This window comes from Coptis chinensis, chromosome 9 (assembly GCF_015680905.1).
Source record: "Coptis chinensis isolate HL-2020 chromosome 9, ASM1568090v1, whole genome shotgun sequence".
NCBI classification, from domain to species: domain Eukaryota; kingdom Viridiplantae; phylum Streptophyta; class Magnoliopsida; order Ranunculales; family Ranunculaceae; genus Coptis; species Coptis chinensis.
The window spans coordinates 27213988-27238258 of record NC_141464.1 but is presented as its reverse complement, the minus strand read 5'-3'; the positions used below and the strand labels follow the sequence as shown (position 1 = coordinate 27238258).

Here is a 24271-nt window from a genome sequence, read left to right as displayed (position 1 = left end):
TAACTCTTTATTTTTTTTTATTTGTTTATATATATATATATTTATTTGGATGGAAACTTTCTTTTCTTATTTGAAGCGACTAACAAATTCTTGATTTCAAAGGTCTTTCTCTTTTCTATTCTTCATTTCTATTCTCAGACTCATTCAAAGAATGGGTAGGCTGATTTTTATTTTTATTTTCTTTTGTAACAGGTTAAAGGATTTGCAGTTTATGAAAGGCTAAAGAAAGGCTCAGAGGGGCGACTAGCGGAAAATAATTTCATAAGGTTTGAATTTTTGGCTATATCGATCCAAAGAGGGCCTAAATTTTCGTTTAGGATATGGTATAATGGTCAAGCAGGTGGACGTGTGATTTCTCTACCGGATTTTACTTCTCCCTTGTGTCATTTATCAAATGTATCACTTATATAAGGCTTTAGACTATATTCTCACAGGATTTGTAGAATAAGTACTCTAGCCTAGATTTTAGAAACTTACTGCCAACAATCATAGATACTCATGTAATTTATTTATAGATAGATGCAAGGATTATTACCTACATATTAACCTAAGTTTCTAAAAACTATTCTAATGCAAAAGCTACGTGAGACTTCTAGATTATTAAGAGCATAGAGAAAGAAAACAATACCAATATTCCTAAGTGTATAACATAACTTTTTATTTATATTTTTGAAATTTTTGAAATTTTACTAGAAAACAAGTGCATATTATACATATCTATATCCTAACAGATGTCTTAATTACACGTGTTTCTATGCCCCCCAAACAAGAAACATGCTTTGTCCTCAAAGTATTTAAATAAAAAGGGTAGAGAAATACCATGAAAATACGTGAAATTCTAGAACATCTGCAAAACAAGGTTAAAACATACTAATATAGAAAAAGAAAACAGACGCAACTCTATATGAGTTCCACCCGTTATGGGGTTAACAAGAATAAAATTGCTGGGGACATAAGCAGACACTAACTGAAACTAAAAACTTACCTTATCTCCCGTTTAAGCGTCATCCTCATCCTCTTCTATAAAGAAATGAGGTTCCTTCGCATCCTGCCACGCCATGATGATTTGCCATGCTTCACGCTATTTATCATCTACAATTGCTAACCTATCAAGTGCCACTTGGTCAGATGGGGTGTAAGGAGCAACCTGATGAGGTTGTATCCTCCACCCTGGCCAAGTCATTGCACAGAAAGATCGAATAATACAATTGGTGGGTCTCACAATGTCGACCCTAACCCAATCCATGAAGCGGGCACAAAAAATAGGGAAGAAACATAGCATAATACGACAAACTAAAACTGGCATAAGAAGGTACTTATGCCGCATGCTATGGGCTCGGGCTAGACATGAGGGTCTGGGGAATATCATTAAGTGTACGTCTCCCAGCTAAAGCAAGGAAAATATCACAAGTTTCGTCATTCACAGAAGAATAACGTCATTCCCCTCTAATGTTTAGCATGATCCAAAACATAACAAAGGCCCACGCTCAGAGACAAAGCCAAAGCGGCGTTTATATTACCCTTGGTCCTCTATCCTAAAGATTCTTGCCCCGTAATGCTCATGCAAATCCTCATAGTTATACATGTACATATTATCTACCAAATAGGCCCATGAGTCTTGTGTTTCAGCGGGCATAGCAAATCCAAGAACAAAGGCTAGCAAGAACCTGGAAATTTCCATCGGTTCATCCCCAATGGTGATGGAGAACACTTGTTCTCCATCCGGTCTATCAAAGAACTTACAATTATCATAAAAATAAGATGTAAGTGCATGAGAATAAAGTTCATCAGGACTTACCAATAGCGGCTCCTAATCTGCTAGAATGATCACTTCGCGAAACCGCACACCATAGGTATCACTTTAGAACAAGTCTTCAAAAGACTGTTCTAGTATGATACGTGGGGCTGTCATCACAAAACTCTTCTCCAGAACAGCTGCAAACGATCCTGGAACAACCCACAAAAAATTATAATTTTTCGTGACTAAGGAGGTCAGGGCACGGGGTGCGCTCTGACTATGCCTTGTATGGGCGTGGGGTGCAGTCTGGCTATGGTCGAGTTCCAGGCACTTAGGCGTAGGGCGCACTCACTTTTTGCCTGGGATGGGCACAGGGTGCGCTCAGGTCTGAGTGGAGTTACAGTGTTTTGGGCGCGGGGCGCGCTCAGATTTGGTCTGGGTAGGGCGCGGGGTGCGCTTTAGGTGAATTTCGAGTTACAGGTGGTTCAAGCGCAGGTGGCGCTCAACTGAGACGCAGGCGCGCTCTGTGCAGCTTAAGTGCTGAAGTGAAGAAGAAAAGAGGAAAAATTGGGAGTGAAAGGTGAGAGATGAAAGTGAGATATGTGGGTTTGTGTGGAGAATGAAGAAAATCTATATAGGGTTTGAGTTTCCAAAATGAATCGGCAAGTTGCCAAAAATCTTTAAGGCAATTGCCGAAAACAAAATATTTCCAAATCCGAAAATGGAAACAACACATATTCTTTAATAAAAAACAAACCTAATATCTTTTAGGTTGAATTTAGGATAGTAACTGCCTAACTCATTGAGATTTCATCCTACCACACATCTAATCATAGGCATGCCAATATCGGCAATATTCCCAACAATCATCGCAAAATTACATAATAAATTTTGGATCATATAAAAACCATGCTAAAAGAAATAATACCACCCCCAAACAATTTGGGAAGGTGGGATTAACACAAGAATCAACGCATAATTTGAAAAGAACCACATTATATTAAAATTGAAATTCAAATACAATTAACTACCTAATACAAATTTAACTACTGAATTCAAAATTAACATCCGAACTAATTGATAAGAGCCCAAAACTGTAGTTTTAACCCCTTAATAATCATACTGTTAGACCAATTATGTGAATAATAAGTAAGAGTTAATACTGATTACGTGTTTTTATGCATTTCAGGCTTCAAAGTCCATTATGTGCAGAAATGTACCACTTTAGCGAGATAAAGGAGCAAAAGTCAGCAGAACTTCCGAAAGCCGTATCTTTGGACTCAGACCTCGGAATTGGGCATACCTTATGTCAAAACGACCGGCTCGGAAAGAGCTTTCCAATGGACCAAGCCTTGACCCAATCAGAGGAGTAGAAGTGGACGAAAAGTCTGCTGAAGACAACTGCAGCTGAAGAGGCCTTTTTGGACTGAAAGACTTGAGTTTTGGGCCTGATTCTCTGGCCCAAAACATGGCTCCAAGCCCATGCACGATTTTTGGATCTGGATGTATAAAAACAAAAGCTTGACTCTTTGTTAATGGTAGATAGTTAGGTTAGAAAATAAATTAGATTAGTTAGCCTCCATTAAACCTTAATTCTAGATCTAGTTTTCATTAGATTAATTAAGTTTAATTTCATTTCAATTTTGTTTTAGATTAAACTCTCAAATTATTGTTCTTGATTGATTAGATAATAAAAATAGTTATTTTGTCAATTTCGATTTATAGATCTAAATTCCATTATTGTTTGTTATCATTTCATAGTTATTAATTAGATTTCGATTATTGTTTAGTGAAATCGCATAAAATTAGAATCTTTTCATTATGTTTAGTTTAGATTTAATGGGAATTGTTAGTTTGATGAATCAAGGCTAAATCCTCCATTAGAGGGGTTGATGAAGCCTTGATGAAAACTTAGTGGTTAGTATAGAATTGGTTGTAGAATCTATTCCACTCTAGAAAGTCGTGTTTAAGCCATGAGAATGGGTGGACGACTTCACATGCTAGTTAGTACTTCGTAGAAATGCCATGAACACTAGGGATTAGAACTTCAATTTCTTGCCGTGAAGAACGTGAGAATCGAGATACAACATTCTACGCTAGGTTGTTAAGTTGGAGTCGAGGTGGATTCAATTCCCCTCTAATCTCTTTATCTAGATTCAAAAACAAGCATATTTCCATAGTATTCGTAGTTAAATTCAACGTAGACTCATTTTAGTTTCATCGTAGTATAACACCCTTCGTAAAGCTCTCATTGACTTAAGAGCTTACTAGTTAGACTTAGAAAACAATCCATGCTAGGGAACTAGGAGTGGAACGAACTTCATGACTCCATTTAGTGCAATTCGCGACGAGAGAGTAGAAGCTTTGATAATTAAGAGTAAAAGGATAAGTTTAGTTTACTTACGTTGTGAATTCATTGTTCATTTTGTAGGTAAACTACGTCATTTTATCCGTATCAAATGGCGCCGCTGCCATCTTAGTTACACTTTAGCATTGTTTTCTTTGTAGAAGTAGTCATTTTAAGTCCCATTAAACCCACCCACCCTTTGTTTGATTCATATACCGTGGTTATTCATTTCAGCGAAAAATTCGAAAAAAAACACCTGAGCGCCTCGCTTCAAGGAAAGCGACCATGTATGTTACCGAATTTCATCAATACACCGAAGCCGCTTCAAAGAGAGACCCACCCGCTAAGTTACTGTAATTTTTCTACTACGAAGGCCGCTACGCTTCAAGAGAGAGATAACTTCCACCCGGAAGTTAATCGAACTTCGAATTTACACGCATAAGGCTACTAATTCTTTAGCTGAAAATTTCCGATTTCCCGTGTTTGATTCAACTTCGAAAGGTCAAGTTTTTCAGTGTTCTAATCTCTTATTTACACTTAACACGCCAGAAACAAGACGCTTATTCAAACGCTGTAGCAAGGAGGCATTCAGTATTCCTTCTTCCACTCGCGATCTTCGTCCAGAGGAGTTTTAATTCTAGTATAATCGCTTTGTTTTTCAGAGAAATAAATACAACACGCCTATCTAGAATTTCACACACTACACCCGATATTATGGTCAAGAAAGAGAGACTCCTCTCTCGACTTTTATAAAAGCTTTGAGCGATAGCCCTAAATCTTGCATCGCTTCTAGCGTAATCTAACGGGGATTTTCAATTCCCCAAACATATTTAATTGTTATCGCTTTCCATGGTCTAGACCATGAAAAACCTTACCAACACATGCGTAGGATTGAACAAGTCCTTACAACATTCCATCATCCTACCGCTGGTACGAAATGCATTAAACTAAGGGTATTCCTTTCACCTTAGCCGATAAAGGCGCGCCTTTGTTAACCGCCTGCCGCCTAATTCTCGGGACTCGGGCTAAACTTGTTCAAATTGTTTATGGAACATTTTACCCACCCCTAAAGAGACGGATGAGATGCTTTCCAAGATTCATTTTTTCGACAAAATCCTCATGAATCATTTTCGAGGCTTGGAATCGCTTTCACCGATCTGCTTATAGAGTGTCCACACCATAACCTAGCAAAAGACACATTAGTTCGCGGCCTTTTTCAAAGGACTTCAACATCACCATAAAGAAGTCCTTGACATAATGAATGGGGTAGTTTCCTAAGTAAAGGAGCCAATGAGGCTTACAAATTTTTAGAGGATCAAACTAAGCTTAAATAACAACCGGGGTAGTGACGATTACTCCCCCCCCGCTAGTTCTTCTTCCACGCTTAAGGCTACCAAGATGTTTGAGGTTAAACCCGATCTAGAACTTAAAAATTTAATCAATCTCTAACTAAAAAGGTTGAGGCCATTTCTGTACAACAAAAGCCTATCCCCGCATCATGAATGTAAATTCAAATCCATGTAGTTTCGGGTGAGTCCCCGAAAGCATCCCGACTCCCATCGTCCCTATAGCCTATGAACATTCTTGTTCTATTAATAGTGAACCTAACGCCCTTTGAGAAAAATCCCAACTTCGGGTTGGAGAAATAACCAACAAGTCACACCTCCGTGGTACAATAATCAATATGTTAGGCCAACACACGCTTATAACCAAGCTCCTCCAGACAAGGATGTGGTCGGGTAATTATAATAATTATAACAACTAAGCACAACCTCGACAAGGTCAAGCACAAGGTCAATATAGTTATAATAATTATAATGCTAATAGAGGTATCGCTCCGTAAATAATAACTATCACAATCCGCCTATAAATAATCAACGCGACATAGTTCCAAATACACCACCCGTGACTATTACACCCACACAACCGATCGCCTTTGACACCTTCATACAAGTGAGCCAACAACTTTTCCAAACCATGGCTCAATCTAACCAACACATTCTACAACTGCTAATAATTTAAACCAACAGTTAGCCCAAGAGAAAGCCCAACCAAAAGGCGGTTTCCGTGCCAAGCGATACCCAACCCTAGAACAAAGAACACACACTTTGAGGTAAACGGTAATACTAGTACGAAACTACAAACGAGGGTGAAGCTAAATGCCATCACCACTCTCCGCTCGAAGAGTGGTTGATAACAAAGTAACTATGCCTATAGTTACCCCATCAAGATTCCCTACAACGGATATCGAACTAGATACCGGAAATAGAAACCAAGAGCCTACAACCGTAGAGGTACCGCTTAAACCACAACCTAAGAAACAAAAGCCAAGGTTAAACATCCCGTTGATTCATATGCTAATTATAGAGAGAAAACACCGCTTCCCCAAAAATTAGCCATGTTAACTAGGGATACAAATTATGAGGAGATTAGGAACGCTTTCAAAAATCTAACTATAAACCTTCCCTTTCTCGGCTATTAAAAGCTACCACACCATGCTAAGTTTCTAAGGAGTTGTGTACTACTAGGCGAAGACCAATATACCAAAAGACGCTTTTAACGTAACAATTCCCAACGCTTATCCTGAAAATAATGGAATTGTTAAGTACAAGGACCCCGGGTCGCCCTATCAGATAATGCACCTTAGAGATTCTCACACGACGATCGCCAGCTTATTAGACCTGGGGGCTAGTGTTAACTTACTCCCATTTTATTTGTATAAACAAATAGGTCTAGAGGAGATGCAACCTACTAAAATGACGCTGCAATTAGTCGACCGGGTCTATTAAGTATCCTAAGGGTGTGGTTGAAAACGCGCGGTTAAAGTCCAAAAAATTTTACTACCCAAATTTACTTCGTTATCCTCGACACGTAACTCACTAACGACTCTGCACCTATCATTTTAGGGCGCCCTTTCTTGGCTACACGCCAACGCTTCCATAAACCGCCACATGGTTCGATGTCCTTGTCCTTTGGCCATCTTTCTCGCTGAGGTAAATGTTTTCAAAACGAGGACACAAGATCCCGATTCACCTACAAATGGAGAGGTTAGCATGATCGAGAGCTTAGCTCAAGATTACTTCAAAAACATGTTTCCAAGAAACAGATTAACAAATTCCTTTCCTTCGAAATTCGACTTTAACAATGACTCCCTCGGTAGTAGACTAAATAGAAGAAGAATTCCTCGCAACTCTTTTGCACCCGCTTCTTTACCACTTCACAGTCCCCCTTGCCAACAACCATACATCCTTTGATACTATGACGGAAGATGAATTTTTCCATCTCTATCCCAAAGTGATCCTTTTGACCCAACTATTGAGGAATGTCTTGCACATATCAAGATTTCTCATGATATGACTTTGAGAGCTCTAGCTGAGAATCATTCACCTTCCATCACCAATATTCCCCACCTCCACCTTTTCAAAGGAACCTCGAAGTTTGCACTCGATCCTTTAGTTTCTCCCCGTGCTTCATGATTTTTAAATCCACCTAGTAAACAAATACTTCCCAAGGATAAACCACTTGACACCTTCATTTTCAGACTTGAGACAAATTCCTAACTACACCATGAATGAAGTTTTGTGCTAAACCCACATCCTCATTTTTCCATGCTTTCCTCTAAAACTTATCCCAATCCACCATATCTTCCACAACCATTCACTTTTCCACACTTATTCACTAGGACACCCTCTCGCTCAAAGATGAAACATAAGGTGCATGCTCGGTTATGTTATAGGTCTATTCGACTTCGCTTTCATTCCACTAGGTCAGGGTCCTAGGAAATCTTGGTGCTTGATTGTGTTTGGATATGTTTTCTGTGATATTTATTTATGGAACGATCCACAACTATTTTGGTTGTTGATATATGATAAACCGCATATTCATACATATATTTAGATAAAGTCTCGAAAGTATCCGACTATAAACGACTCAATTTTGTGTTTGGTGCATTTCCTTTCATTTCCATATATTATTGAGTGCACCATTCAGGTAACCGGCCCTCCCTATGGAGTGTGTGGCTGTAAGTACCGGATCCTAAGTCCACGCTTCACATAATTCACGCTTCCACTCTTGCATGTTTTCTCGGTTTTGAGTCATGTTTCTATGGTGTGAATTATGTCTTTATCGCTTATTGTTTTCCTTTATATTAAACCTAATTCATAAAAAAGTAAAAAAAGTTTAAAGATATAAAAAAATAGTAATCTAGCAAGTCTCGAATCTGACTTTAAAAGACCCCGTTTTAAAACAAATTTTACAAACCCTGCTTTTCAAAATTTGTTTGGGGGTGGGGTGTTTGGTTTTTCCATTCTTGATCACTTAAATTCCTATTCTTACCCCACCTCGCCCCTTGAAGAGTAGCTAGATTTCTCCTTGTTTGTTGTTTTGATGTTGTTTTTTATTATTTTAGTAGATAGGATGTTACGCTGTTAAATTCAGAAGTTAATTTTGACTTTTGTAGTGAAATGTTGTTTGAATGACAATATTAATATAATGTCGCTATTTTCATTGTGCGCGGATTAGTTAATGTTGATCCCACCTTCCCAAACTGTTTGGGGTGGTGTTATCTATTCCAAAGATGATTTTATATAAACTTCATTCATTCTACACTCACAACCCACACTACACCTAACTTCCATCACTCACCTTTCACTCCCACGCTTCGCCTCATTTTTCAATTTTCAAGAACTCCGAAGACTTCAAGCTTTCTACAGAGCCTTTTCGCGCTCTGTATATTTTTGTTCTCAATTTTGCTCGAAGGCCAAGCGCCAAGCAAGCCGAGCCGACCCGCCCTCATCATCTCTATCGACTCCAGAGCTTCAAGTCAAGTTGAGCGACCAGCTTAAAACACCGGAATTTAAAATTTCAGAGCTTCTCGCCCTATATAAGAAGCCTCGACTTCCGTGGACCGTAAAAATTCCACTTTTCTACGGTAGTTTCCAGATCATTCATAGCTATTCCAGAGCGTAATTTTGAGATGACATCTCCTATAATAATACCGTAACAGTCTTTCAAAGATTTGTTCCAAAGCACTACTTATGGTGCTTGGTTTCATGAGGTGATCACACACGTAGGCTAGGAACCGCTTTGGGTCTTGCTAGCAATTGTTCTTGGACTTGCCATGCCCATCGAATACAAGACCCATGATGCTATTGGGTAGATAATATGCATGTCCGGGAGTGGAGGTAAGTTTTAGTTTCAAGTAGTGTCCGCTATGTCCCAAGCAATTTCATTCTAACCCCATAATGGGTGGAACTCTTATAGAGTTAAGGTCGCTTTTGTATTTCCTATATTAGTATGTTCTAACCTTGTTTTGCAGATGTTCCACAATTTCACAAGCGCTTCCATGGTATTTTCCTACCCTCTTTATTTAAATGCTTTGAGGACAAAGCATGCTTTTGTTTGGGGCATAGAAACACGGTAATTAAGACATCCGCTAGGATATAAATATATAATATGCATTTGTTTTCTAGTGAAAATTTTCAAAAATTTAAAAATATAAATAAATAAGTTATGCTATACACTTAGAATATTGGTATTGTTTATTTCTCCATGCTTTTAACAATCTAGAAGTCTCACATAGTCAGTTGCATCGTAATAATTGTTAGAAACGAGGTTAATAATGTAGGTAATAATCTTTGCATCTATCTATAAATATATTACATGAGTATCTATGATTGTTAGCAAGAAGTTTCTCAAATCTAGGCTAGAGTACTTATTCTACAAATCCTGTGGAGAATATAGCCTAAAGCCTTATATGAGCCAAACATTTGAGAAATGACACAAGGGAGAAGTAAAATCCGGATAGAGAAATCACACGCCCACTTGCTTGATCACTAAACCATATCCTAAGTGAGAATTTAGGCCGCTTTTTGGATCGATATAGCCGTAAATTCAAACCTATGAATTATTTTCCGCTAGTCGCCACTCGAGCCTTTCTTTAGCCTTCCATACACCACAATTCCTTTTACCCCTGCTACAAAAACAAAACAAAAAAAAAAAAAAAAAGAGAATAAATCAACCTACCCAATTTAGAATAAGTCCGAGAATAGAATGAGTGAAGAAAGAAGAAGAGAAAACCTGTGGTAAACAAAAATTGTTAGTTGCTTCAGAAAAATAAAGAAAAGAAGTTTCCATCCAAAGAAAAGAAAAAAAAAAGAAATAAAATAAAAACTCCAAAAAATAGAATAAAAGGGAGTCAAAAGCCAAGGAAAAGAAAAAAAAAATATGGCTAAGGATGGAAACAAAGTGTAGAAGCAAAAAGAAAATAACAAGGTTTTCTAAGTTACATAATAATGAAGACTCTATTATCTCGTGACTTGTCCTTTGAATATCCATTTCCTTCCTTCTTAAACCATCTCCTAATCCCCGTGAACACCTAATAAAGACCTCTAGCTCAATTAGGAATAAAGTTAGTGTGATAGTAAGTGGCGATGTGTTTGATCGACCCCGCTTCCTTTGTTGTCATTGAGATTGTAAGGTAAAGTGTGCCCACTCGTGACAATCGGAGTAGCTTAAACTTGAGTGGAAAAATCGAGTGTTGTTTCTTGACATTTATTGTGAGAACCTACTTAAGGACGCTTATTCGAAGTTCTCGAAAACAAACCTCGCTAAACATTTGATAGTATTACTCATTGTTATATGTTTATTGTAGATGATTGATTATTATGCATATATTAACTTAGGTTTTTACTTGGTTATTCTTATGTAATTGCTATAGAGATGTATAGATAGTTGAGCATGAATAAGGAAACAATAGTTTTATTTTCTTAGTCGCCAGAAGATATATGAAGTTTGTGAAAGTACCTTCATCGAAAACTCTCACGAGGTTATAACTCGGCCCACTAGGGAATTCCTAGTGGTTTAAGGCCTTGTTGCATATGGTCAATGCAATCGCGACTCAAATAAACGAGAGTAGTTAGAACTCCATTTTTGGTCACTTATTCTATTTCTCATATTTGCTTGAGGACAAGCAAAATGTCATTTTGGGGTGGTTTGATAAGAGCCCAAAACTGTAGTTTTAACCCCTTAATAATCATACCGTTAGACCAATTATGTGAATAATAAGTAAGAGTTAATACTGATTACGTGTTTTTATGCATTTCAGCTTCAAAGTCCATTATGTGCGAAATGTACCACTTTAGCGAGATAAAGGAGCAAAAGTCGCCAGAACTTCCGAAAAGCCGTATCTTTGACTCAGACTGAATTGGGCATACCTTATGTCAAAACGACCGCCTCGAAAGAGCTTTCCAATGGACCAAGCCTTGACCCAATCAGAGGAGTAGAAGTGGACGAAAAGTCTGCTGAAGACAACTGCAGCTGAAGAGGCCTTTTGGATCGAAGACTTGAGTTTTGGGCCCGATTCTCGCCCAAAACATGGCTCCAAGCCCATGCACGATTTTGGATCTGATGTATAAAACAAAAGCTTGACTCTTTGTTAATGGTAGATAGTTAGGTTAGAAAATAAATTAGATTAGTTAGCCTCCATTAAACCTTAATTCTAGATCTAGTTTTCATTAGATTAATTAAGTTTAATTTCATTTCAATTCTTGTTTTAGATTAAACTCTCAAATTATTGTTCTTGATTGATTAGATAATAAAAATAGTTATTTTGTCAATTTCGATTTATAGATCTAAATTCCATTATTGTTTGTTATCATTTCATAGTTATTAATTAGATTTCGATTATTGTTTAGTGAAATCGCATAAAATTAGAATCTTTTCATTATGTTTAGTTTAGATTTAATGGGAATTGTTAGTTTGATGAATCAAGGCTAAATCCTCCATTAGAGGGGTTGATGAAGCCTTGATGAAAACTTAGTGGTTAGTATAGAATTGGTTGTAGAATCTATTCCACTCTAGAAAGTCGTGTTTCGCCATGAGAATGGGTGGACGACTTCACATGCTAGTTAGTACTCGGTAGAAATGCCATGAACACTAGGGATTAGAACTCGAATTTCTTGCCGTAAGAACGTGAGAATCGAGATACAACATTCTATACTAGGTTGTTAAGTTGGAGTCGAGGTGGATTCAATTCCCTCTAATCTTTTATCTAGATTCAAAACAAGCATATTTCCATAGTATTCGTGAGTTAAATTCAACGTAGACTCATTTTAGTTTCATCGTAGTATAACACCCTTCAGTAAAGCTCTCATTGACTTAAGAGCTTAACTAGTTAGACTTAGAAAACAATCCATGCTAGGGAACTAGGAGGGAAACGAACTTCATGACTCCATTTAGTGCAATTCGCATTGAGAGTAGAAGCTTTGATAATTAAGAGTAAAAGGATAAGTTTAGTTTACTTACGTTTGGATTCATCGTTCATTTCGTAGGTAAACTAGTCAATTTTACATTTGTCACTAATAAAAACAATAAAAACAACATTAATCAATAAATTCCCTAAACCACTCGCTACTGTTTTGTTTTGAGGAAGGGGATGCACGTGCGTGGCGCGTGCGTGCGAGATTTTGGGCCCAAGCCCAATTCGGTTTCCGAAATTTTTCGATTTTTTTGCGCAACTTCAAACTAAAATTTCCGATTCGTTACCGGTCCGATTTTTGCGAATGAGATATGGAAACGATCAGGAGAGAATTTCCAATCCAATGATCCCTAAAATACTCTATGCTAACCGTAGGTGACATATAAGAAGATGGAAAATGCTTCAAAGTGCGTGCGTGACGTAAGTTATGCGAACGAATAAAATCTAAATTCATAGATAATGTCAACCCAAATCGAGATACTAATAAACAGCATAAGCAACACAAATGGAAAATTTAGCAATCACGGATGGAAAACCCAACACCCACCCCCAAACAAATTTTTGGCAACGAAGTTTGAAAATTTGTTTTAAAACGTGGGTCTTTTAAAGTCAGATTCCCGAGACTTCCTAAATTACTATTTTTATGGTTTTGGTATTTTTTACTTTTTCTGAATAAGATTTAATATAAAAAAAAAAAAAAAAAGTAATAAAGACATAATTCACACCATAGAGAAACATTACTCAAAAATTGAGAAAACATGCTAGAGTGGAATACGTGAATTATGTTAAACGTGGATTTAGGATCCTGTACTTACAGCCACACACTTCATAGGGAGGGCCCGGTTACCTTAATGGTGCACTTACCAATATATGGAAGTGGAATGTAGCACACCAAAGAATAAAATGAGTCTTTTATAGTTGGATACTCAAGACTTTATCTAACACATATGTATATAATGAACATGTAGTTTACCATATATCAATAACCGAAATAGTTGAGGATCGTTCCATAAATAATAATCACAAGAAACACACCCAAACAAAATCAAGCACCATGATTGCCCAAAACGTGGGCTAGTGGGATGAGAGTGAATACTGATGAATCTAGAACCTAACCTAGCATGCAAAGTCTTCTTTTTCCTCTAACGAAACGGTGGCCAAGTGAATGAGTGTGAAAAAGTGGATGGCTGTGGAAGATATGGTGGATATAGAAGAATTTTAGAAGTAAGGAATTGAAAAAATGAGAATGTGGGTATAGCATAAAACTTATTTGTGGCATGGGTTGGTATTATCACACAACTGAAAATGAAACTGTCAGGTGGCTCTTTAGGTACTATTTTCTTAACAGGAGAGTTTAGAAAATCATGAAGCACAGGAGAAACAAAAGAATCAAGTGCAAACTCTAGGTTCCTTTGAAAGGGTGGAAGGAGGGGAATCGTGGCGGATGGTGCGCAAGGTAGTTCTTGATCGGGTGATTCATCACCTGCTCTAAGAAACTCGTCAAACTCCTCATCAAGCTTGGTCACATCCACATTACTATGGTATTCCTCTGTATCCTTGAGAAAGTTATCAATCTCGTCCTCATCCATAAGATGGGTATCGACTAGTGTAGGGACGAAAACGTCAGAGTCTGAACTTCCAAAGGAAAGAAATTTGGGCATCTGATTATCAGGAAATGTGTTGTCCAAATAATCTCAAGCGAAGCTCTCGATCATGCTAACCTTTCCATCGACAGTCATATCTGGGTACTGTTGAATCATCTTAAAAACATTTACCTCAATAGAAAGATGGCCAAAGGATAAGGACATCGAACCATCGCAGCAGTTTATGAGCGTGTTGGCAGTAGCCAAAAAAGGGAAGCCCTAAAATGATAGGAACAGAGTCGTTAGCGACTTCTGTGTCGAGGATAAAGAAGTCGGCTGGGTAGTAAAAAATTTCAACTTTAACTAGCACATTTTCTACCACTCCCTTAGGATACTTAATAGAACGATCCGCTAATTGCAATGTTATTTTCGTTAGTTGCATCTCTTGTAGGCCGATTTGTTTATATAAATAATAAGGGAGTAAGTTAACACTCACCCCCAGATCTAACAGAGCAGTTGTCATGTGATTATCCCCGAAGGTGCATTGTACAGTAGGATGACTAGGGTCCTTGTACTTAACGATTCCATTATTTTTAGATAGAGCTGGGAACTGTTTAGTTAAAAAGGCGTCTTTCGGAATATTTGTCTTGCGCCCTCTTCAAGAAAAGGAAGGTTTATCATTAGATTTTTGAAAACTTCCCTAATGTCATCGAAATTCGTATTATTGGTTAACATTGCTAATCTCTGGGGAAACGGTGGTTTCTCTCTATATTTAGAATAAGGGTCAATAGGATGTTTAACCTTGGCTTTTTGTTTCTTAGGTTGTTATTTAACTAGTACCTCTACAGGGGTATGATCTTCAGTTTCCAGTTCGGTATCTAGTAGAATATCAGGTGTAGGGACCATTGGTGGGGTAACCACATGCATACTTATGGCGTTATCAACCACTCTGCCAGAATGGAGAGTGGTGATAACATTTAACTCACCTACGTTTCTATTTTTATTACTAGTATTACCGATTACCTCAAAGGCTGTGTTTGGTGTTTTAGGATTAGATAACGCTTGACTTGGAAACACGCCTTTTGGTTGGGCTAACTGTTAGGTTAAATGATTAATGGATTGTAAAACCTGTTGATTAGATTGAGCCATGGATTGCAAAAGTTGTTGGCTAACTTGTATAAAGGCGTCAAGACGATCCGTTGTGTAGTAGTGGTTGGAACTATCTCACGTTGATTAATAACATGTGGGTTGTGATAGTTATTATTAACCGGAACGATACCTCTATTAGCATTATAATTATTATTGTTATAATTATTAAAATTACCTTGTCCTTGTCCTTGTCTCTAGGGAGCTTGGTTGTAATTGGGTGTTGGCCTAACATTTTGATTATTATACCCTGGAGGTGCAACTTGTTGATTATTTCGCCAACCGAAATTGGGGTTTTGTCACCAAGGTGCGTTAAGTTCGCTATTAATAGAATAAACATTGTCCGTATGTGCGGATGGATGCTCATAGAGTAGAGGACAATAGGAGTCGGGATGCCCAGGACTCAAACAAAAATTACAGGGAATATAGTTAACATTCGTGACAGGGGTAGGCTTTTGATGAACAGAAATAACTTCTACCTTTTTAGTGAGGGATTCAATTAGAGCTTTAAGCTCAGGATCAGATTTAACCTCAAACATACTGGTAGCCTTAACTATTGAAGAAGAACTAGTGGAATGGGGGATATTGTTACTACCCCCCAGTTATTATTACGCTTTGTTTGATCTTCTAAAAATTTATAAGCCTCTGAGGCTCCCTTACTGAGGAAACTACCCCCATTCATTATGTCAAGCACCTCTTTGTGGTGGTGTAACAGTCCCTTGAAAAAGGCACGAACTAACATGTCTTTCGCGAGGTTATGGTGTGAACACTCTATAAGAAGATTGGTGAAACGATTCCAAGCCTCTCAAAATAATTCATGAAGATTCTGTCGAAAGAAATGAATCTTGGAAAGCATTTCTTCTGTCTTCAATGGTGGGTAAAAATGTTCCATAAATATTTGAACAAGTTTGGCCCATGAGTCCACAGAATTAGGCGCTTGGGCAGTTAACCAAGACGCTGCCTTATCGGCTAAGGTGAAAGGAAACACCCTCAGTTTAATTTGTTCAGCACTAACCGTAGGATGGTGGAATGTAGTAAGGACTTGGTCAATCCTACACATGTGTTGATAAGGTTTTTCATGGTCTAACCCATGAAAAACAGGTAACAAATTAAATATATCTGGGGGGATTCGGAAATCCCCATGGGTCTGCTAGAACGATGCAAGATTTTGGGCTATCGTTCAAGGCTTTGTAAAAGTCAGAGAGAGGGGACTCTCTTTCTTCAGCCATTATTTTAGGTGTTGTGTGTGGTATATTAGCTAGAGGTGTAGTGAGTGCACGGTATACTAGAAAGACGTGTTTGTTGACGCTGCCAGTTGATTACGTTAGGTGTTTTTCTTCGACCTGACTTTAATCTCATGCAAGGCTAAGACCAATCTTAACTAAACGCGACAACACTAAAAACAATCCTGGTATGCTAGTATGAACCTCTAACAGGTGATGCGAGGTGTAGAAGAAAGAAGTACCTGAAAGCCTCCTTGCTTCGCTTATGAATAACGTTTTGTTTACGCGAGCTCAGTGTATATAACAAGTTAGAAACACTGAATAACATGAAGAAATGGAAGTTTGAACTAACCTGTGGAAATCGGGTGTTTCAGAAGAGGGCGCGGAGCGCACTCTAAGCCTTGGGAGGGCGCGGGTCGCGCTCAGGTCCAGCTCGAGGTCTAGTGAATTGGGCACGGGTGGCACTCCAATTTAGCCAACCAAGGGCGCGGTCATGCTCCATACTTCACTGATGTCCAGTGATTTGGGCGTGGGTGGCACTCCAATTTAGCCTACCAAGGGCATGATCACGCTCCGCCAAATCATGCGAGGAAAATTCCAGTTCTGAAATGGACAACCACAATTAGAATCAAACAAGGGTGGGTGGGTTTAATGGGACTTTGGAAAGACTAATTATACTAACGAAAACAATTCTAAAGGGAACTAAGATGGCAGCGACACCATTTGATAATAGTAAAATGAATAATTTTACCTACGAAAAAACGATGAATCTCAAACACAAGTAAAACTAAAACTATTTTCTTGTCTAAGGGATTATTTATCAAAGATTTCTATTCTCGATTCTATCAAAATAGAGTTGGAGTAAAAGATTCGTTCTACTCCTAGTTCTTTAGAATTCACGTTTCCTAAGATTATCAATCTATCCAAAGTTAATGAGAGTTTTACGAATTTATACTACGATACAAATTATACTGACAAGATATGAATTTATACGACTACGGAATACTAAATTGATACTAGATAAAGAATTAGGGGGGATTGATTCCACCTTAACTCGAATTAATTAACTAGCGAAGATTCGTCGTAATCCGAATTGCAATGCTTTCGCATAGCAATTGGGTGTTTCTAATCCCTAATTGTTCATGGTAATCTCTACCAACTAACAACTAGCATGTGAAGCAATTAAACCCATTCTCATGGTGAACTAATTACTTTCTAGATTAGAATGGAAAATTACGACTATTCTACACTAACAACAATCAAGCTTTCATCAAGGCTTCCTCAAACCCCTCTAATGGAGGTTTAGCCTAAAGTCATTAAACTATCATTTCCAATTTAATTTAAACAAGACATCATATAAAGATTATAACTTTGCTTATTTCAACTCGAATGGAAATCTAAAATTGCTAGATTTAATTGAAACTAATAATGATAAATAACTAAATCTATGAAATGAAACTATAATGATTTAATGAAAATGAAACTAGATTATCAAGAACTAATTAACTTTATTGATCTAATGAATAGCAATAACAATAATTCAATAACTGAATTTAAAACAAGGTAAAATGAAAACTAATTAATTTAAAATCTAAATCTCGATCTAACTATTCTTTAATGGCTACCTTCTACCCTAAGCTAATAATACTTAAGAGTTAAGTCTTATGTCTTCAAATGGAGGAGACTAGATCTACATTTTCTTGCATGGGCTGAGGAGCCATGTTTCGGGCCGGAAAATCGAGCCCAAAACCCAATTTCTTCAGTCCACATAGGCCTTTTCAGTTAGATTTGACTTCCACAGACTTTTAGTCCACTTCTGCTCCTCTAATTGGTTCAAGACTTGGACCATTGGAAAGCTGATTCCAAGCCGGTCGTTTTGACATAAGGTAGACCCAATTCCGAGGTCTGAGCCCAAAGATACGGTCTTCGGAAGTTATGCTGACTTTTGTGTGCTGTTTCTACCTGCGTTGACTTTGACTTTTTCTTTGCCGGGCTTTGCAAAGGCTTTTTCTTCTTGAATCTTGGGCTTTAATGATAGAACTTCTTAGCAACCAACCCTTGCTCCTTTATCTCGCCAAAGTGACATTTCTACACATAATTGACTTCAATGCCTGAAATACATAAAAGCACGTAATCAGCATTAACTCTTATTTATTACTTACATAATTGGTCTAAAAGTATTATTGTTAAGGGGTTAAAACTACAGTTTTGAGCTCTTATCAGTATACTAGACATTTTGCCCCGCCTATGGTAGGGATTGTTTGTTTAATATTGAAAAAACCTATTTATTATTTGTTTTTTGTTTTTTATTGGGAAACCTATTTTATCAGTAACTCTTATATTATATAACAAACTTCAGAAAAGGATAACAATAAAACTATTGACAAAGATATATATGCATTTGAAATGGATAGTTATACGTACTCCACGGAATATTCAAATAGTATCGAGTAACTAACAAAGTTTCTTTACCAAAAACAAATAAACTAAAAGTCAGGCAAATGCATTGTGGAAATCCTAATATATTTGGTTCTAATTAAAGATGGCTAGTAAAAAACCTCTTTCTCTCTCTCTCTGATATATATATATCAGCCCCGCTCACAGACGGACATCCATAAAATGGACTTAACTAAAAAAGTGAAATTTCACGAAATATAATCACGAAAGGTTTTAGAAAACCCCAAACCTCACACATATTCCCTCTCTCCTATTCTCTTTCCCATATCTTCATTCGTGATTATCTCTTTCACCCTCCTGCCAATCTTTCTCTATCTCCCTTCAGCTCTCATGTTTTCATCTTTCTCTTTTTCAAAACTTCTAAATTGTTTTTCCTTACGAAGAAGACAATCGGTGTCGTCAAAATTTCCAATTCTAAGTTTTGAATGCGGTAAAGTTTATTGCTGGTGGAATTGGCCTGAAATATATATTAGCACCTCTCAATTTCCAATTTTTCTATGTTACCGAACACAAATTTCTCATTTTTCTAGTCTCTTATGCCTGTCTTTGTGGTTAATTATTGGTTTTGAGTACTTTTTTATTTGGATTAGTGCATACTCAATTTGGGGTTTGTGGAATTGTGGCTTGTAATGCAACAATTCTATTTCGGTTGTGAATTTCTTTTGTCCATTCGAGCTCTCAACAAATCTCGGATAGTGGAACTTAATTTACCTTGGTTTCAATTTCATGCTTCTCAAACAAATTGGTGGTGCTTTGGTGGAGTCAGACATGCAGTGTTGTATCTTGGGTGGTTGTTGGTAAAACCATTAGCCTTTGCTTCAACATATTGGCACCACTGTAATCTAGTACTACAAAGTAACTCTACTCTGCCTATCCTAAGAAGAGAACATTTGGTTTCTTTTCAAGATGCTTGGTTCTATCATGTACTGCTTGAGTTTGAAGAACATGAGATATAGTTGGTGCTTATTGCTTTTCTTATGTATTTGAAGATGAATTTGTGACTGGGAGAGTATTTTTTTTCCTGATCTTTTCGTAAGTTTAACCTAGAGCAGATTTTAATGTCTATATTGTGATTTTACAATTTGCAAAGCTTTATAAATCAATGCCATTTTAACTTTTTTGTACCACTGGAACGTGAGAAATAGCACAAGATATTTACGTTTATTATTTGAGCTCACTGTCAAATTAATTGTCTACATCTTCAATATTCACTGCAAAAACACTCACAATAAAACCCTTCCAAATACAAGCAAAGCCAATATTCCAATGAATCTTACGAAAGCAAGTTTCAAATCACTCAACATAACTTGTATTCTTCAAAATGTAGTAACCTTTGAAATGCAACCGATAACGAGATGAGAAAGTAATAGCTATTTATCAAGTTCTAGTGGTACAAAAAAAAGGTCAGAATTGCACAATTAGTTCCAATAGCATCAAGAGCCTTCCAAGCAAATCCAGTCACCCTTAAACATTCCCCAAATTCCAAAACCAAGCTTCTGATTCCAATTCTATATAACTTATAATAATTAACCACTAGCTGTAATGCTCAACTTGTTGTTCTGTAAGTGTTGCTGTGAGATTCTCCTCATTTTACATTTAACCAAATTGGTATAGTACTAATATTTAGCAGGTGCAAATAGAAAATCTTGGTGAAAACCAATTGTGCAACAGGTTTGATGCATCTTGAAAATGTGTGCTTCACACTTTGACGTCCATCGCTCTATCTCATGTTAGTCCGTAGATCAAAACCTTTTTTAAGCCCAAACATCACATTACGGAACCAAGCATGTTGAAAAGAACCCAAATGTTCTATCTAATGCCTTGTTGCTAGGTAGTTTGTTCTTGATTTTTAACATTGTTGTCGTTGTCTTGTTGCTTGCTCCTGTAGTACAAATCTGGTTCAGAATCATAACAGGAACATGAATAAAGATATGCTTCTCCATTATAAGTGCGACGAAATCAAAATCAAGAGCCATATGAATTGTGAAATTAGAAACTAATATAAGAAAACAGAAATTGATGTTTGAGAAATCAAAAGAATTGGAAATTTCGACGACACCGATTTCGATTGTCTCCTTAGTAAGGAAAAACAATTTAGAAGTTTTGAAAAAGAGAAAGATAAAAACATGAGAGCTAAAGGGAGATAGAGAAAGAGTGGTAGGAGGGTGAGAGAGAGAGTCACGAATGAAGATATGGGAGAGAGAATACGAAAGAGGGAATATGAGCGAGATTTAAGGTTTTCTAAAACCCTTCGTGATTATATTTCGTGAAATTTCACTTTTTTAGTTAAGTCTGTTTTACGGATGTCCGTCTGTGAGCGGGGCTGTATATATATATATATACTACAACTACCATCTTGGAATGAAAAGTTGTTGGTAACAACATCAGGTTGCTCAGGGAGTTTAGTTCCTCCTCTTCTCTGATATAAATGTTCTAGTGCCCCTTGCTTCTGCTTGCAACATATAATGCTTTAATGCCAGTATCCTGCCTTGTTTTCTTGTTTTTTATCAGTAGATGCACATTTATAAGCAAGTTTCCACACATTAGTACCTTGTGTTCGGTGCATGTATATATGTTCCACACTAAGCAATGTCAAGGCAATGTTTCTATGTCTAATTTAACCATAGGAGTGATGTAGAGCTAAACTTCCCCTTCAAGTCCAGAAGCTTCAAATGATCCTCAACTTGGTTACGATATATATCTTAAGTCAAGCCCAGCTTTAAACAATATTTTCTTCCCTGCAAAGGCACATCCCATATTATATTTGTTAATATCTGACTCACTTCATTAATACCTAATTCTTCATTCTCGACACAAAAGAATGCAAGGCAACATTAACTTGGATTTTCATATAATTGATAGCGTTATATGATATGGTTCCTCACTAAAATACAGTTAAGACAATAATAAAAAGAAAAAAAAAATATTTGTGAATAATTCAACAACATCATTTGATTCTTACAACATGTATATATGAAATCTGATCGTGTACTCCACAGTCAAAGTAGCAAGGTGTCTATCAAGATGGAAAGAACTATGAACAACACAAAGCTAATTGATGGCAAAGTCTTATTTGAGCATCCTTATCTTATTGAACATACATAACTAAGTGTTTTAAATGCCCCACATTTAATTAAGAAAATAATGCACCTTGGATTTCTGAATCAACACAATTTGAAAACAAATTAATGACTCCAACAAAGATTGAGAAGAAGAGGGCAGAATATGTGTTGCATATCGTGTTAACGAGAGACAAAAATCAGTTCGTAAACCATACATCCGTTGCGCCTTAGCATTGAAATAATTGTATTCAATTTAACAACCACCACTTGTACCTGCAAAATAGATTTATATATTGTGAGGTTACTAATCCTAACAACGACACACCAAGTTAAAATATAAAGACAGGCAGAATATTGCTTTAATGATATCACAACTTTTTTTTTAAAGAAATAAGCTAGGGTTAGGCAGATCCCCACCTGTATTAATCAAACTCGCTCATACATTTTTCCCACTACATCATCCTCTACTAGTATATGGAGTTCTCTACTTAGAGGATTTCCATGATGCACACAACTAATACAATTAGAGATGCTTAAACCTGCTAGCAAGTCATCAGGTTTATTGCACTCTCTGTAAACATGAGAAAAAGTACAAAAAACAAAATTGGTTGCTAGTTCTTGGATATGAGTAACAATGTCCAGACAATACCAAGGTATTTCAACAACTCTCTTGATGATTTGAGTCACCCAGAGAGAGTCTAATTCGATTTCCACCTCCTGAACCTCTAATGCACGACATCTGATCATACCTATTTCGATAGCTTTAAGTTCTTGAAAAATGACCGATTGCATCCCCCCAGATCCTGTGAAGGCTTCAATCACTGCACCATTACTATCTCTGATCAAGCCACCATGCCCTGTTCCTAGTGGTGTTAAAGCCCCATCGACATTTAATTTTATCCTTGGTTCTGCCGGAGCATGCCATCTGCACCACTTCTTTTCTAGAGCTTAAACTAAGTTTGGATGCCTATTCTCTGATAGAGTACTCGACTCTCAACTGTATCTGGCATCGCATTGACTTGAAGTTGGATATAGGCCCTCATCTCCCTCATAATTCTTCCCAAGACCACTGGCGCAGGCTTTGAGTAGCTCTTGAACCTTCTACCATTCCTCTCTTTCCATATCGCATCCACTGCAGCACAAATGAAGGCTTTATATACCTCACCGATCTTTGCTTTCCTTTTACAGAGCTTTAGTAGCGAAGACCACTCCTTATTTGACGATCTTGTGTCCGACATAATGTCCAAAGCTGTTTTGATTCCTTCAATAATTACTCGCGAAAATCCACATTCAAAAAAGAGATTATTTGAGTTTTCCTGACTTTGGTCACATAGATAACAAGCAGAGTGATTCAGAATTTTCTTTTGGACTAGACGATCCTGTATGGGCAAGCTATTCAAGAACAGCTGCCAACAAGTAAAAGAGTGTCTTGGGATCACTAGTTTGCCCTAAACCAATCTCTGCCATCGAACTGTCGGTCTTGCTGGAGCCAAAACTTTATATGCGCTGCTGGCTGTAAATCTACCACTAGGATACGACACCCAAATGACTCTATCCTTCGACAAATGAGAGTTGATATGAATACTCAATATGGCTTCCCTTAGATTGTTGCATTATATATCGCCCACTTTACTATTCCAGCTTCCATCCCTAATCAAAAGGCTTACCTTAGCATCCAAAGGAAAGTGCAACTCTGCTACTGCTTGAGCATTATGTATCAATGGACTGAGTGGACACCAAATATCATGCCATAGAAGAGTGGACTCACCATTTGCGATACTGTAGAAGACAAACTGCTGTACTTCTTTTCTACTCTTGAGAATACTCCTCCATGCCCAAGAACAATCACTTGGAATCTCCATAGTCCAAAAGAACTTATGCTGTATCAGATTCCTCTAAACCCACTCAACCCACACACTTTCTTCCCTAGCAGCTATCATGTACACTAGGCCACAGTATGCCCCTTTGTTCCACAAACCCATATTCATGATACCCAAACCACCTTCTTCCTTTGTCTTGCATAAGGTGGAGAAACTAGCTTGATGATAACATCGTTTGAGTTCAACTCCGCTCCATAAGAATCGGGCGCACACTTTTTCTATCTACTCAATCACTATCTTTGGTATAATGAAGGTTTTGCACTAATATATGGGCATAGCAGTGAGAACGGATAAAATAAGTTGAAGTCTTCCTGCGTGTGACAACATTCTAGCTTTCCAATCCTTGAGTTTGGTTGTAACCCTATCCACCAGCGGTGGACACTCTTTGATCCCAAGTCTGCCTTCAAAGAGAGGCAATCCCAAGTATCTGACCGGGGGTCTAACTAACTCAACTTCCAAGATTGTTGCCAGCACTTGAGCCTCATAAACACTAATGAAGCATGTCATCAGAGTAGTCTTGTGTTTATTCATCTGCAGCCCAGTTGCCTGCCCAAACACCTCTATACATTCTTTTAAAC

The 24271-nt window shown here is 37.4% G+C and overlaps 1 protein-coding gene across 1 annotated transcript; it reads right to left on the bottom strand.

Annotated features, from left to right (window-relative positions):
• Nucleotides 1-22766: 22766 nt before the first annotated feature.
• Nucleotides 22767-23675, bottom strand: LOC147475385 (uncharacterized). Its single transcript, XM_086585394.1, has 2 exons — nucleotides 23481-23675; nucleotides 22767-23219 (listed from the first exon to the last, which is right to left on the bottom strand). The coding sequence occupies exons 1-2, from the start codon at nucleotides 23673-23675 to the stop codon at nucleotides 22767-22769; spliced, it is 648 nt and encodes a 215-aa protein (XP_086441520.1).
• Between the last annotated feature and the right edge of the window lie 596 nt (nucleotides 23676-24271).

Coding starts and splice junctions, on each gene's coding strand:
- LOC147475385 (XM_086585394.1), bottom strand. CDS start 23,675: ATGGAGATTCCAAGTGATTGTTCTTGGGCATGGAGGAGTATTCTCAAG. Junction 23,220..23,480: donor ACTTTCCTTTGGATGCTAAG/GTAAGCCTTTTG, acceptor ACTTGTTGGCAG/CTGTTCTTGAATAGCTTGCC.